At 34.1% G+C, this 15072-nt stretch overlaps 1 protein-coding gene across 7 annotated transcripts in view; it reads left to right on the forward strand.

Moving 5' to 3' along the window:
• Positions 1–15072, forward strand: part of LOC111510468 (anoctamin-3) — a 96617-nt gene that overhangs the window by 17934 nt on the left and 63611 nt on the right. For all 7 annotated transcript variants that reach the window (XM_074173087.1, XM_074173084.1, XM_074173085.1 and 4 more), the window contains exons 3-4: positions 14453–14663; positions 14717–14922. In XM_074173087.1, the coding sequence (XP_074029188.1) occupies positions 14453–14663; positions 14717–14922 (417 nt within the window). The remainder of the gene's footprint in view (positions 1–14452; positions 14664–14716; positions 14923–15072) is intronic.

The following is a 15072-nucleotide window of genomic DNA, read 5'->3' on the forward strand; positions in this document are numbered from 1 at the left end:
AAAATCGAGTATCTAGAATACATTCGACAATTTGATAATTGCTTCCATTATTTTTATTTGATATATTCAAATGTATGTCTATAAGGAAGTTTGTGAGCCAGGCGGTGCTGGACAAAATTGCGAAGTTCTCGTCAGCAACCTCTTTTACCGTTCAGGGATAGCTTTGGAAAGTAGCTTTAATATATGATCTGCTTATTTTCTTGTGATATTCAAGATTACTGGTTATGAGCCCCTTCGGACCGGTTACTGGCATTATACTACGAAAAATTGGTTCTTTCGCAACTCCTGCTAATCGGGACAATAAAAATGTATCAAAAAAGTTTCTCAATTTCTCTAATAATAATTTCCATATTCTGAAATTTCTTTCAATTATTTGAATTTTGATCCCATCGTTTGTGAAAATGACAAAATCACACCATTTGCGATTTGTTACTCCCAATAGACCTTGGCATGTCCGCATGCCACATTGGGATTAATATTTCTTATATGTAGAGGCACTTTATCTCCATGATCCCATCATTATCTACGAGAGCATCTGGAGATGCTGCAATATATTGCAATTCCGGGTGAATACGTAACCCAGAAGTGGTACATATTATATTTTTTTCTTCCATATAAGCTTTTAAAGCTTTCTCCTCGCTTTTTTCCCTTGATCTATTGTATTTAACCTAAAATGGGGCGGATTAACAATATCCATCGAGATATTTTTCAGTGTCTTTTCAGGTCTAGCTTTCCAACCTCTACCAAATAATGATGAAGTTATCTGTTTTTTCATCTCATTATACCATGAAAGAGATCTACTCTGTTTTCGAGTTTCTCTTTCAATAATATCTAGTGTGTAGATAGATTTTTTGTACTCCTTTTCAAAAACTCTCGACAAACTTTTTCATTTCTACTAAGTATACCTTCATCACCACTCTTCGAAACGAGGCAAGTGTTACGGAAATATGAGTCATGTTTTTCTGGGGGACATAATTCACAAGATTCGTGAACCCATCTTAAAACTGCCGTATGATCTAAGAAACCAACGCCGCACTGGAGACAAAGATTTATAGTATCATCAATTATACTATTGTCTTCAAGCATCCGTCTAAAATGTTCACCCTGAAAATTTGTCGACTTGTTATTTATATTTTCTTGACCAATTTTCTTGAGATACCAATCCTTGGTCATCAATAGTCGCCTTGTGAGAAACTAATATTTTTCTATACTTTCCTTTATTTGGAATTTCAACTAATTCTTCTTTATACACCGATAATATATACTTTCGTATTCACACCACCCTGCTACATTTTTGTTCCATATGACTGGCTAGAATGTTATTTTTGCGTATACCATACGATAGGGGGCGTTGCTCTTTCTGTTTGAATCCGCCAATATCAATCCGCTCCACAAAGGTACGTATGGTAAGTACCGTTTCATAATGGTATCAAAAAATTCTTCATTGAAATATTTGTTCATAGGAAATATATCATCGTTATCTTTTTCAATAGTATTAAGCAGTTGGCAGGCTAATTCTTGAAAATTAATATAAAAAGGGCTTTTTTCGTATATTGTAGTGAAATTATCTGAAAGAGTTGTATATGTTATACACGAACTATCATACTCAGTATCTTTTACACAGCATATTTTAGCAGATTATGTAAACTTTTGTTTAAGGTTGGAGTTTTTGACGGAAAATTTAGTTCAACCGCTATATTTTTCAATCATACCTGAAAAGTATTCCACTTCCGTATATTGAAAGAGGCCGCTAAAATTTCTTTCAGATGTGTCCTTATAACATCTTCTTGGAAATGTTTTTCAACTTCTATTACCATATTTTTGAATATATGATTGCAACAAATATGTAACTTAATTTTGTTGCTTGGAAATGTTTTCAACTCTGTGACAATATTACACGTCAGCTGTAGATAATCTATTAGCTTCATACTGTTCCATGCTACAGAGGTTGAATTCATTAAAACCCAACTGAAATCAACAACAACAGAACTGAACGAGGGCCACTTCTTTTGTTCTTGCAAGTAGAATGATCTGAATTTCAACTGTCATGCACCGATCGAACCAGCGTCGTGATCAGATGATATCATTTCTACCACTGGACATACTCTTTTATTCCTGGGTAATTGAATGACTCCGCAGTAATAGAATATATTTTTCGATGTTTTTTTAAGTTTTCTTATAAGTGAACCTGTTGAATCTAAATATAGAACAGGTTTTTGCCTCATCAGAAACAGTTGTTCTCTGCTATATACATACACATGCAATGGATCACCGACAGTCTTAATATATTCTGGACGACTTCGATACATTAATAACATATCTATGATGTCATCGGAGTGCCTATCATTTCTCGCAAATATCTCTGCTCTGGCTTTTCGATATACTTCATCTGATCTAACAGAACCTAAATTATGTGTTTCAGCTGTTGAAATGGATAGCGACAAAACAATCGTTTTGACGTTGGTCTAGTGGATTTATATGCAACAAATTATTTTTAACGATTTTTCGTTGGATACCTCTCATTTGCTCATATTCTTTTCGTAAATGATTAAAATCATTTGAAGACTCTCGTGTGTAGATGCCAATGGGTTGCCCTTTCATGAAAGACAAACGGAGAAATTATATTCACAGAATGGTATCGACTGCTATCCTATCCAGATTACCAATGGATGGCGAATGTTTATTATTACTCAGGCTGATAGGCCGTGGTCGACTGGAACATGAAGTACCAAACGTTTCGTCTGCTTTTGCGGCGAGCATAGACTGATTAAAAAAATCGACAATTTTTTTTCTCTTGAATATATATTGAAATTATTGTTTGAAATGATGAAAATAAAATCATGTGAAAGCCACAGCCCTTGATATTGATATTAACATAGACCAAATAATTTTCTTGTATAAAATTGAACGCTCTACAAAAGGAAATATCTTATAATTTCTTGATAAACAGACACGTTTCGAAGTTATGAAAGTTAAAATATTTAAATTTTGAAATTTTTTCACGAAAATATCAAATTTATCAAAAAACTTTGTAGAATTTTTCAAATTTTTTGTTTTCTGAATTTAAAATATATAATATAGTAAATTCAAATAAATGATAGATGGAAATAATTTTTAGTTGAAAAAAAGGATTTGAATTTATTGAAAAATTAGGATACGGCAGTATTAAAAATTTGATAGTTAAACAAAAGGATCTGTGAAACCAAAAAAAAATTCGAATACAAAAAATTTGAGAAATTTGAAAAATACTTTCGTCAAAAAATTGATTTTTTTTTAATCTTTGAAGATTTATTAAAACAACGATAAAAATAAATAAAATAAAATAAAAATTATATTTTGAAAATGAATAACTTCGAAACGCGTCTGTTTATCAATAAATTTAAGGATAGCTTGTTTGTAGAGTGTTCGATTTTTTGAACCATTGAAGCTCAAAAACCAAGCTTTTTCATGTTAATCATATGGGAAATTGAAATTTACCAAGCGGTATACTTTTTGTAAGACTGAAATTAAATCAAATAATTGATATCTTGTAGGGAATAGGTGAAGTAAACTCTTTAAGTAAGATGTTTATTCGTTTTTATTTCATAATATCATCAATCACAGTTTTATTTTTGATTTTCTTTTCTTTTTATCTGTTCCCTTTTCAGGGTTGGAAGGAAGATAATTTTCCGTGATGTATTTCATTACGGACGATGAACTTCACCTTTTGTTTCAATTGTAAGTTGAATATATAAGTTATGTTGTGTTTTTTGTTTTGGTTATGAAATAATAAAGGCGACATTATTATTATTATTATCATTATTATATTGATATTGAAAGCTGTGGCTTTCACAGGATTTATATTTAATCATTTTCAACAATATTTTCGATATTTGTGATGCACTGTTTGGAACTTTGGGTGTAGTTATGTTTAATCTTTCTCTTGAAGATGATCACTTGGGGATCGAAGCACGTATCGAGGTGTTAAAAATAACGATTTCATTAGGGCCAAACAAATTGTTTTGACCCTGTATATAATTTCATCTGTATGTCTTCAGTTATGCGAAATACAAAAATGCTTGGCACTCGAAATATTTCTGTTAGTTTATTGATGGTCTTGTTGAGGAATTATTTTTTTCCTCGCCTATTAGGATCAAACAAATTGATTTGACTCTGTATATATGACATTTCATATGTTTCCTTTCACACGTAGCTCAATAATTTTTGAGACTCGGAATATTTCTGGTACTTTAGTTGAAGTCTTGTCAGACATTATTTTTTCCTCGCCTATTACGGCCAAACAAATTGTTGTGACCCTGTATATAATTTCATCTGTATGTCGTCAGTTTTGTGAAATACAAAAATTCTTGGCACTCGAAATATTTCTGTTAGTTTACTGATGGTCTTGTTGAGAAATTATTTTTTTCCTCGCCTATTACGGCCAAACAAATTGTTTTGACACTGTATATGATTTCATCGGTATGTTTTCATTTTTGCGAAATATAACAATTCTTGGCACTTGGAATATTTCTGTTAGTTTACTGAAAGTCGCGTCGTGAAATTATTTATTTCCCCGCCTATTACGGCCAAACTAATTGATTTCAGCTTGTATATTTAATATCCATATGTTTTTTCTCCCACGAAGCCTATTAATTTTAGGCACTTCGGGAACTTTACTTGAAGTTTTGCTAGACATTATTATTTTTTCTTCGCATATTACGCATTATTACGCATTGTTTTGACCGTAATCATATTATATAATCATTTGTATGTCTTCCTTTTTGAGAAATATGAGGATTTTTAACATTCGAAATCATTTGGGTAGATTATCGATAGTCTCCTCACGGATTTGTTTGATGTTGAATATTGTATCAGAAACATGGTCTTCTCGTAGGTTAACGTTATTCACTGGAAGAATTTCAATCATCAGAAACAGGAAAAATAGAAAATCTGACTACACCGCCCGCGTTTGCTTTTTTATCCCGCATACAATTTTCCCTACGTCAGAAAGTGTGGCCAGGAAACTGTGGCTAACTTCACATTAATCTCTTTTTATTTTTTCGATCAAAAATTTAGCAAAATATGGTTTATTATATCAGAAACCACTGGTTCACAAATCTAGAATAAACTCCTAATAATAATAATAATAACGCCACTCACAAGAGGTAACTGCAGTGAAAAACTCTCTCCGCGGCAAGTATCAGCACAAACTTCGACAGATCTGGTCATCGGAACTGTCGGAAAAGAACAAAGTTGCTGCAACAAATATGCTTGCCGTTCTAATCTTACTCTACTCGTTTGGAGTAGTGAAGTGGACTCGGGAGGAGCTGTATCAACTCGACGTAAAGACCCGAAAAATGATGCATCTCTATAGAAGTTTGCATCCCAAATCGTCTGTTCCACGGTTGTACTTCCCCCGACAACAGGGAGGCCGTGGACTTTTGAGTTTGGAGTGTCTACATGACATAATGGTACTGGATACAGCCTGTAAAGTCGTCAGGAGTTCGGATCCCCTTCTCTGCATGGTCCGTGACCATGTGAGAGCAGGAATTGGAGCTTTTCTCCTTAGGGCAGCTGCACGAGCAGCTGATGAACTCGGTAAAGTTTTCGACTCTGAACGAGTTGACTACAACTCTGTCACCGAGTTGGAACCCGTTCAGCAAAAAGCTCAGATAAAAGCCGCAGAGATCACCTTACTTCTGCGGAGACACAAGGATAAGTCAATGCATGGGGTCTTCTTCAATAACATTGGAAACCTTGGCTTATCAAAGCGCCTGACGTTCGCTTTTCTCAGGTCGGTATTGACGAGACACCGGTGTTGCCCTACGCTCCGGGGGATATTGAATTCGTTGTGGGGAACGAGAAGTGCCGAATTTATTGGAACTATTCGTTCCCCACCCTCAGGCTCATACAAGCTAACAAGCCTGATGAAGTCCTTCTCGACCACCAGACCAAAACGATATTCCCCACGGTGTGGGGAGTGGTCATTGGTTGATAATGCTGGCGTGCCATCCTGAATATATCGGGGCCTCGGGGGATAGAGCCTGACCAGCGTACACTACGGTGAAAATAATAATAATGATAATACATTTATTTTCCCAAAGATGATAAAACATATAAGAATAGTCACTTATTATCTGAAGAATAAAAAATACATCCATTGTATGAGAATCATTGTCGAGTAAATGTGTTCTCAAGCGAGTTTTAAAAATAAAAATCTTGGCTGAACTAGGCAGTTTATTGAAAATCTTCAGACTCGAATATCTACAAGATATCGAAGATACAACATATTTACAGTAGGGAATATAGGAATCAGCGCAATTCCTCGTATTATAAATATGGACTTGTTGGATTCTAGTAAACTTATTTTTATTTGTGTATATGTATTCACACATTTCTAAAATTAAAATACTTGTCATTGTTAAAATTTTTGATTTTTTGAAAATCGATCTACAGGATGCTTGTGGTATCGCAAATAATTTTTGAAATGCGTTTTTGTGCAATAAATACATCTGGTGCTCGAGTGGAAACACCCCAGAAACATATGCCATATCGTAATCGGGAGGCTACTTGTGTATGATATAATACGAATAATTGTTCACGTAACAAAATGTTCTTAAGATTTCAGAACATAAAACATAATGAGTCCAATTTTGAGATCGAGTTGGTACAATGTTCTTCAGTTTAAACCAGCGTCTATAGTAATTCCAAGAAATTTAATTGATAAAGTAGGCTCAATCAATATTTCATCAGTTTTTATTGTTACAGTTTCGCATCGTTTTTGGTAGTTGTGGAATCGAATTATATCTGTTTTATTACTACAACCGCAGTTGTACACTTTTGTTTCAATGTATTTTCACATTAGTTAGAGACAAATATATTGGTGTCATCTGCATATCTAATAAAGTTGGCAGAAGATTCGATATTATCCATGTCATTCGGGTAGAATAAAAATAAAATTGGACTCAAAATAGAGCTTTGGGGAACGCCCATAGAGATATTTTGATATGCAGATTTAGTGGAAGATATACTAACAAACAGTTTTCTGTGGTTTCCAGTCGAGTTAAACTGCACGAATACCATATTTGTGCAATTTAGACAAGAGTACCTCATGCAGAATGCAGTCGAATGCCCTGCTGGGATCGCAGAAGATCCCAACAGGGCACTCACCTAATTCGATTGCTTTGATCAATTTTTCGTAAAATACCAGCACCGCAGTTGAGTGTCCTGGCAGGAAACCATGTTGGTTATCTGAGAAGACGCTATGACTTAATGCAAAATTTGTAAGTCTTTGATGATAATAAAATTCAAAGAGACGTTTCCCAAAAATGAAATTGATTTGGCTCATTATCTGGAGATCAGTTACATTATTTGATGAAATTTTGCAATAAATCAGACATCGCATATTCAAATCCTCTTCCTGTTCTTCGTCATTCCTTCTTGTTTTTTTACCTTTGACTTTAACCATGTTCAGTATTTGATTATGATGGAAGTACCATGTCTGCCATTATCATTACAACACACGGAACACAAACTTATGAATGTGTCAAATGTCATGTCTGGCTCTTAGAAATGTGTTTCAAGTAATATTTTTGAATTAGATTCAAAGACGTATATTTCTAGAAGAGATTCATTTTTGAGAAAGAAATGTTTTGGAAAAATACCTAGGTGATCATTTGCGTTCAGGATGATCCAAGTAGATGAACACAAGCGCGCCAGTATTTGAAGAATTAGTTTCTTTGATGGTGTACGAGGGTGAAGGTGTACTGAATAAAGCAATAACGTCATGACCCCGGAATCAATTCGTTCATGTCTGGTAAACTGGTGAACGGCACGACTCAACGTATTCACAGCACAAATATTTTGAAAGAAAATATGAAGTCAACAATAATAAGTCAATGAAAAGAAATTATTCAGAATAATTCCAATGATACCCAAAGAAGATGCAAGATCAGGTGGTATATTCCTGTCATTTTACTATTTGCGGAGTACATCGGGCACTCAAAGTAGTGGCGCAGCTGGCTTAGCCAAGACCGTCATGGATGCTAAGAACGCCCAAAATTAATCATAAGAGAAGGAACAAAGTCATGTATTTGCGCAACCATGCTGAAGGACTATTCATGAAAAAACAAAAAATACTTCCAAAAAACCCAATCGGGTGAAATGACCCACCCGGTAATGACGAGGAGCTAGTAATGCAAAACCGGTCAATTGGTTTTCGCTTCAGCTGAATGGAATTGATTTCTGCTTTTCATATACAAGAAGTTACTTCGGTCGGTCGGTAGCCGGTCGGTTCGACGTGGGTGCTTTGTTCACTCAATCGAATTGACTGCCGTTTCAGTCGGTGGTTCAAGCGCCAGGCTGAACTATCGATTTTCACTTGCTATCATCCAACCCGTGCTAGGAATCACACGTTAAAAGGTAAGACCTCGTTAATCCTTAGCTCGCATAAGTTTCTACTTCTGAGGGTTGTCATTCGTAGGGGTGCGACAGTTGGTTGACGGAAAAACAGGTTTCAAACAGATTTTTTTAAAAGAGATTTTAAACTTGCGACAAATCTTTCAAATGGAAGACGTTGTATATGTGCCTTAAGGGTTTACTTCAGCTTTCTGCGCGTCATCAGGTAGATTAGCTGTTGTTTTTTCTTCTGGTATCTGCCACACCATGTGAACCTACAAAATCGTAAGTTCACATGAGAGGCAAGGGCCGTTTTTTAGCTGATACCACTGTTACTATCTCGGAAACGGTAGATCCTATAAGTACAGTTAAATGGAACAAAAGTTGCTTTTTCAGGAATGCAACATAATGCTATTCTGAGATCGATAAAATCACCAACTGTTACTGCCTCCATTTTCAATAATATCAAAAAATGACAGGTGAAATTTTTGTTCCATTTCATATTTTCGTAATCTGGTTCAACCCATTTCCCAATGCGACTTTTCGTTCATTGAGTTCCATCATCAATATATTTTTTTTAATACGAACATATTATTTTATACATTTTGGTAAGCATTGTAATTACACATTCAATAATATATTACAACATATGTATTTCTCGACGTTTCTTCCAAAAAATAAGAAATTATATTTCTGAATATCGTTGCAAACACATAGTTAATAAAAATAAAAAAAGAAACAGTTGCGAAAGAGAATGTGACGAAATAATAAATCGTAGAAAACGAATATCATAACGGAATGCCTCACGTTACATTTTTTAACTTACCGTCTCAAGCGATATCGCATTGAATGATCAAATTGTCTTTCATAATTTCTCAAACAAATACTTGTTCTAGAAATAGTGTGCTTGTGGCAGTTCTCTAAAATCTGTGGAGTGATAGCCATGCAGGGTCTTCTGATTGAATCTTTCATTTCCACAATATTTTCAAAATTGGTTCTGAATACTTCATCTTTTATGAAGCCCCACAACGAAAAATCTAGAAAAGAAAGGTCCGGTGAACGTGGTGGCCATTCAATAGGACCATCATTTCCTATCCATCTTCCTGGCATAGTTGTATTGAGGAAATCTCTGCACATTCTCCTAATGCGATGTGGTGGAACTCCGTCGTGCTGGAAATACTCATATCTTCTTATTAGGCTGAGTGGCAAATCTTCTAGAAACTAAACTAGAGTCCTTGATAAGAAGTCTAAGTACAATTTTCCGGTCAGAGATGTGGGGGCTAATAAAAATAAGACACCAAGTCATACGTTAACATCATATATCTCTTGAAAATTGGTAACTTTATGTAAATATTCATTTTCTAGTCGCCAGCGATGTATATTCGATGGTTCAACAGGTTGGTAAATTTACTATCATCATACCACCACTTTTTTTTCGCAAATTTCATTATTTAGGCGAAATTTTCTAATGAGTCATCTACAAAAAAACTTTTCTCCTATTGAAGTCCGTCAAATGCAAATGATGGATTTTTCTGATTCGTGGGTCTTGAATTAATTTTTCTTCAAAATTTTCCGTACAGACGTAGTGTATACAGCCAAATCATGGGAAATGTCCCTCAGGGATACTTCCTTGTTCTCATTTTTCTTTACTTTCCACAAATCCTAAATTAAATGAATGTCACTTTATCATTATGGTGAATCTTTTTTGAACTCACCTAAAACGCCGTATCATTATCGCCACCCCATTCAGTAACCCTACATTTTCTTTTGAAGGGTTTTTCAAAGGATTCATAGCTACAATCCTACAATGTAGGTACCTACAAATTCTCAAGAAACATTTGGAAATTATGAATGGCTTGGTATTGATAAACATATTATTGGTCTATCACTTTCAAGATAATCCTTACAGAAATCTATTTGGATTTCAGTGAATATAAATATTTAAGATCCCAATGAACGACATCGCCGACGGGAGAACTCTGTTTGGATTTCAGTAATATTCGGAAATTCGAGCTCTTAATAAAAAAATGATAGAATAGTGATGATGAACATCAAAAGATAAATAGATATGATTTCAATTTAAGAGCCACCGGTAGACAGCTATTTCAGCCTATTGGGCATCGTCGGTACCGGGCAGGCGGTCCTCGATTGAAGACAAAATGGGAATAACTAAGAGAAGTAATTAATAAAAATAACTGTGTAAACGCAAGCGAGACATAAGTGGATTCACCTATTGGTGTGACACCCAATTCAACTTGCCAAGTTTTTATGTCAGTGTTGGAGGTTTAACCAATCAACCAAAATGAAACACCCCATACATAAGACCATCCCAGTCCCCACTATGAGCTTTCAGAAGATTTAGGAATTGATTTTTTATTTCCATCGGAAATGTATCTAATTCTTGAGGAAAGTATGAAAAAGTAATATTTTTTTTATTCAGTGCTGGAGAAGACAGTTGAAAAAGTGGAAACAAAACATTTTGAAATGCACAAATTCACAATAGATTTTTGAACAATCTTCCATTTTGAGCTATGCATGAATGTGGCCTATTATGAATTTCCCTTCAAACTTCAATTGAAGTTGATCTCTAATTATATTATTCATGAACATTACTGGAGTTTATTTCCAACAGCAAACCGTTATTTTCAACACCTCGACACGTGTTTCAAAAACCAAGTGATCATCTTGAAGATGACTGAAAGGTAATTGAAGGTGATTGAAAGACGTGTCGAAGTATCGAAAATAACGGTTTGGTGTTGGGACTAAACTCCACTAATATTCATTACTACACCAAAGGTTCCAAAAAGTGCATACAAGTATATTATTGATGTCTTCTGGTGTCGGTGGTTTCTCTCGATATACCTTTCTTTAACATATATTTCCAGAGATAGAAATCAGTGAATGGGTCCATTTCTTTCTATCCATTCATTTATACGCCGCTTGTTCAAAAACCTCCTTACCCGATTTTAGTTGTGGGGAGGCGTGCCATCATAATGGTGATATTTATGATCTATGCCTTGTGTCAATCGGTACATTCTGCAACAAATCTGATAAATTATTTCGGAGGAAATCTCTATAAATTTCTCCATTCAGAGAACCATCAAAGAAATATGGTCCTATGACCTTATCCCCAATTATGCCACCCCAAACATTTATAGACAATCTGTTTTGGTTATCGATTTATCTCATCCAGTGACCCCCACATATGTGCATATTATGTCTATTTACCATAACATTACTTTCAAATGTGGACTCGCCAGAAAACAAAACATATTTCATGTAACTCGGTTCTTCGCTGATTGAATAAATGTTCTGACTCTGGTATCATAATCCGTTTCATTGAACTCTGGATGTAATAAAAGCCAGTATGAGAATAATCTTTATTTTTGAACAACACTCTGTTCACGGAAGTATGACTTAAATCTATCTCTCTTGCAATTCCCCTCGTACTTGAGGATTTCCAACTGTTCAAAGCATCACCGCTTATTCATTTGTTGAAATTTCTTTAACCCTCCAAAAACTGTCTGGTCGTGTAGACCTTGAGTTAGGATATCGAACAGCATACATTCTACTGGCTAATAAACAATTTCTGTCACATTCATCCAAAATGTAGATCATATTTATCATTTCTTCGGTAGGTAATTTAATTTCGAAAAAAAAAAATTGTAGATTTCGATTATAAATTCACCCGCTCAATAACTAAATGTAAGTTTGTTAACATTTCCTATAACATTCAAATGTTCCAAGAGTGATTTGATATAACTGAAATGATCTACATTCCAAGTAGATGTTACATAAGCTGCTCTCAGCAGTACGATATCCTAATATAATGTATATAATCCAGACTTTTCGAAAGAGATGTTTCTGAAAACAAAGAGAGTGTACAGCACACAAAACGTGGGTTTCTATTATCTTGTTAAGGGATTTACCGCGAGAAACCAACACGATTAGATGAAAACTAAATTGATTCAAAGAAGTTTTTTGTTCTATTACAAAGTAAACAATAATCGAAGTTCGAGAAAAATTGTAGATAGATTCAATTAATTAATTATTCATGCTTTCCTCAAGAATTGGATATATTTTCGATTGAAATAAGGTAGTCAATGCCTACATTTTCTGAAAGCTCAGAGTGTGAACTATTCTGGGATAGTCATATGTGCGGGATGGGCTATTTGAAAAAAAACTGAGTTTTGTTTACCCCCTATAGAAAAAACACTGTTCAATAAACTTATGGAGACGAAATATCCTCAAGGATATTTGGTTGAAAAATTTTCCTCATTCCATTCGATCGGGTATAAGATATTTGGTGTTGAATGAACTCATTTTTTAACACACATTTCACTATGATTTCCAAACGACTCGATATAAATACAAACAACCTATAGTTTTGAGAAGCACTCAGCCCAAAAAATTCAATCGAGTGAAACTATCTGAAGTGATATATTCGAGAAATATTAGTTTGGTCTGATACACATTTATTGGCCATTTATTATTATTAATCATTCAAGCATAGGTTCCATCAATCTCTACAACTTTTTCTCAGAACATTTTTTTGTATCCAATAGAAAAGCAGCCATCGTCCATCCAGCTATCGTTGATACACCCTGTATATTTTTCAAAAATAACTCTTACAGATTGTGATATGTGGTTTGTCTTCGGAAAGTTATCTAATTGATAAACTTGCATATTGAAAAAAATGTCTGATACAATTTTTTTGTTTGTTTAGTTTAGATCTTTCGACATTTTTCCTCCACTTAGGTTCAAGGGGTATTTGATAATTTTCTCACATAACTGAAAAATTTCAACAACCCTTCCAGAAAGATTGAATTACCCTTTTACTTAACCCATATTAAAGCATAAACAGAGTTGGTTTTATTAGAAAACAAGCTATCAATGCACTGATGCCAATGTGAAAGTTTTATGAGACTTTTTACTACAAATCCCGCTTAATAAATAATAACTCGCTTGTCAACTTCAGTCAAATTGACGAGTACGGTCCATACTATTCTGTAACTTTTCATGATTCGAACGTAAATATGCAATAGTATTAAAACATACTAAAACGGAACACTGAATCATTTTGACTTAGAAAACTGAACGTTGAATGCCTATTCAAAAGAAGTGAACTCTCTACGAATCCTGTATCACGACTAATACGCTTCAATTTATCTTACCATAAGTTTACCATATTTCAGTAGTCACTCGGCGATTTGAGTGTTTATTCCCTTGGTTTCTATTTCCATGCGTATGAAAGAGTTTCGACATAGAATTTCCCTTACATGGGACCCTATCATCCTCAAGGGCGGACTTCGAAGTTTCGGAATGATTCATTTGTCATATTGCCTCATCAGCACCAATCTGGATAATATTCATGACAGTACGTAATGACATTCATTCACTCATTCGATTTGATTCCAGCCATAAGAATCTTGTATGATTTGTAACCTGAATTGAATAAAGAATGAACTTGTTCTACACAAACCACGCAAACATTCTTTCTGAAAATATTATTATTTTCTCATTTCCTCAGGTTGAATTATAATTAAAAAAAGTTGTGACATAATTTTTAGGAAATATTGACCACATTCATAGTTAGGTTACATATCATAATATCTATAACAACAATGAATATTTATATAACCTATAATATCTATATTATATCTTGTTTTTCACAATTCACTTTTTAAAAATTGGTTTATTTCTTTATAAACACTTTATTATAATATTTAAATATAATGTGGAAAACTTGGAACATTAACTGAATAAGTATTTGATATGAACTATACTTGAGAATGAATAAATCGTTAATAAACATCTTTCTGACCTCGCAGGGTCTATTTATATGTTTGGTATGAAAAACAATATTTGAACAGTGTCAGCAATTGCTTTGTCTGGAACACAAGTGTTCATCTTGCTGATACTGCACAATTAGCACTTTTAGCAGGAAGCTGTTATCGCTTGTAATTTAATACGTGTGCGACGTTAATTCACATATAACATCTATAACAACAATGAATATTTATATAACCTATGATATCTATAACCTACAATGGATATTTTTTATATTAATTTCCAGTGACACGTTCTCTAAACGCCTTCCAACTACTATAACTTCTGCTGAAAGGATAATGATTGTGTACAAAATGCTATGTAGGACAAAATTTGGGAACAGGCGAGATCAGTATGGCATTCCAAAACTGTTGAAAGAAAAAGTGTTTTTGAGTGCATACCCTTTGCACGATGGCCCCTATGAATGGACCGAATTTGGAAAGTTAACAGATAGACAAGTAAGAAAAAAGTTATGGATTTTGAGAGATAGGGTATATTTTCAATATTTTAGCTTCTGGTAAAATTCTGGGGCAACATACACTGTTGGTACAAGGAACAACCAATTATTCTAATAGAGAAATATTTCGGAACTGAATTTGCATTTTATTTTGCATGGCTAGGATTTTATGTTAAAATGCTTATGCCGATGGCCATACTGAGTGTTTTGTGTATATTATATGGAGCTGCTACCATAACCACCAGCCAAAATATAAATAGGTAACCACCAAATTATCAAACTTTCAATTCATTCAAGTTCAAATAGTCAAAATTTGAGAAAAAAATTGATGGCCGATTCCACTGTTATAAATCAACAAAAATATATATTCCAAAATATTTTCAGGCGAAGTCATTATGTATTCGTTTAAA

The sequence above is a fragment of the Leptinotarsa decemlineata genome, unplaced genomic scaffold, assembly GCF_025532065.1.
Source record: "Leptinotarsa decemlineata unplaced genomic scaffold, Ldec_3_MD MMD2_tig00000199_RagTag_RagTag, whole genome shotgun sequence".
Lineage (NCBI taxonomy): Eukaryota > Metazoa > Arthropoda > Insecta > Coleoptera > Chrysomelidae > Leptinotarsa > Leptinotarsa decemlineata.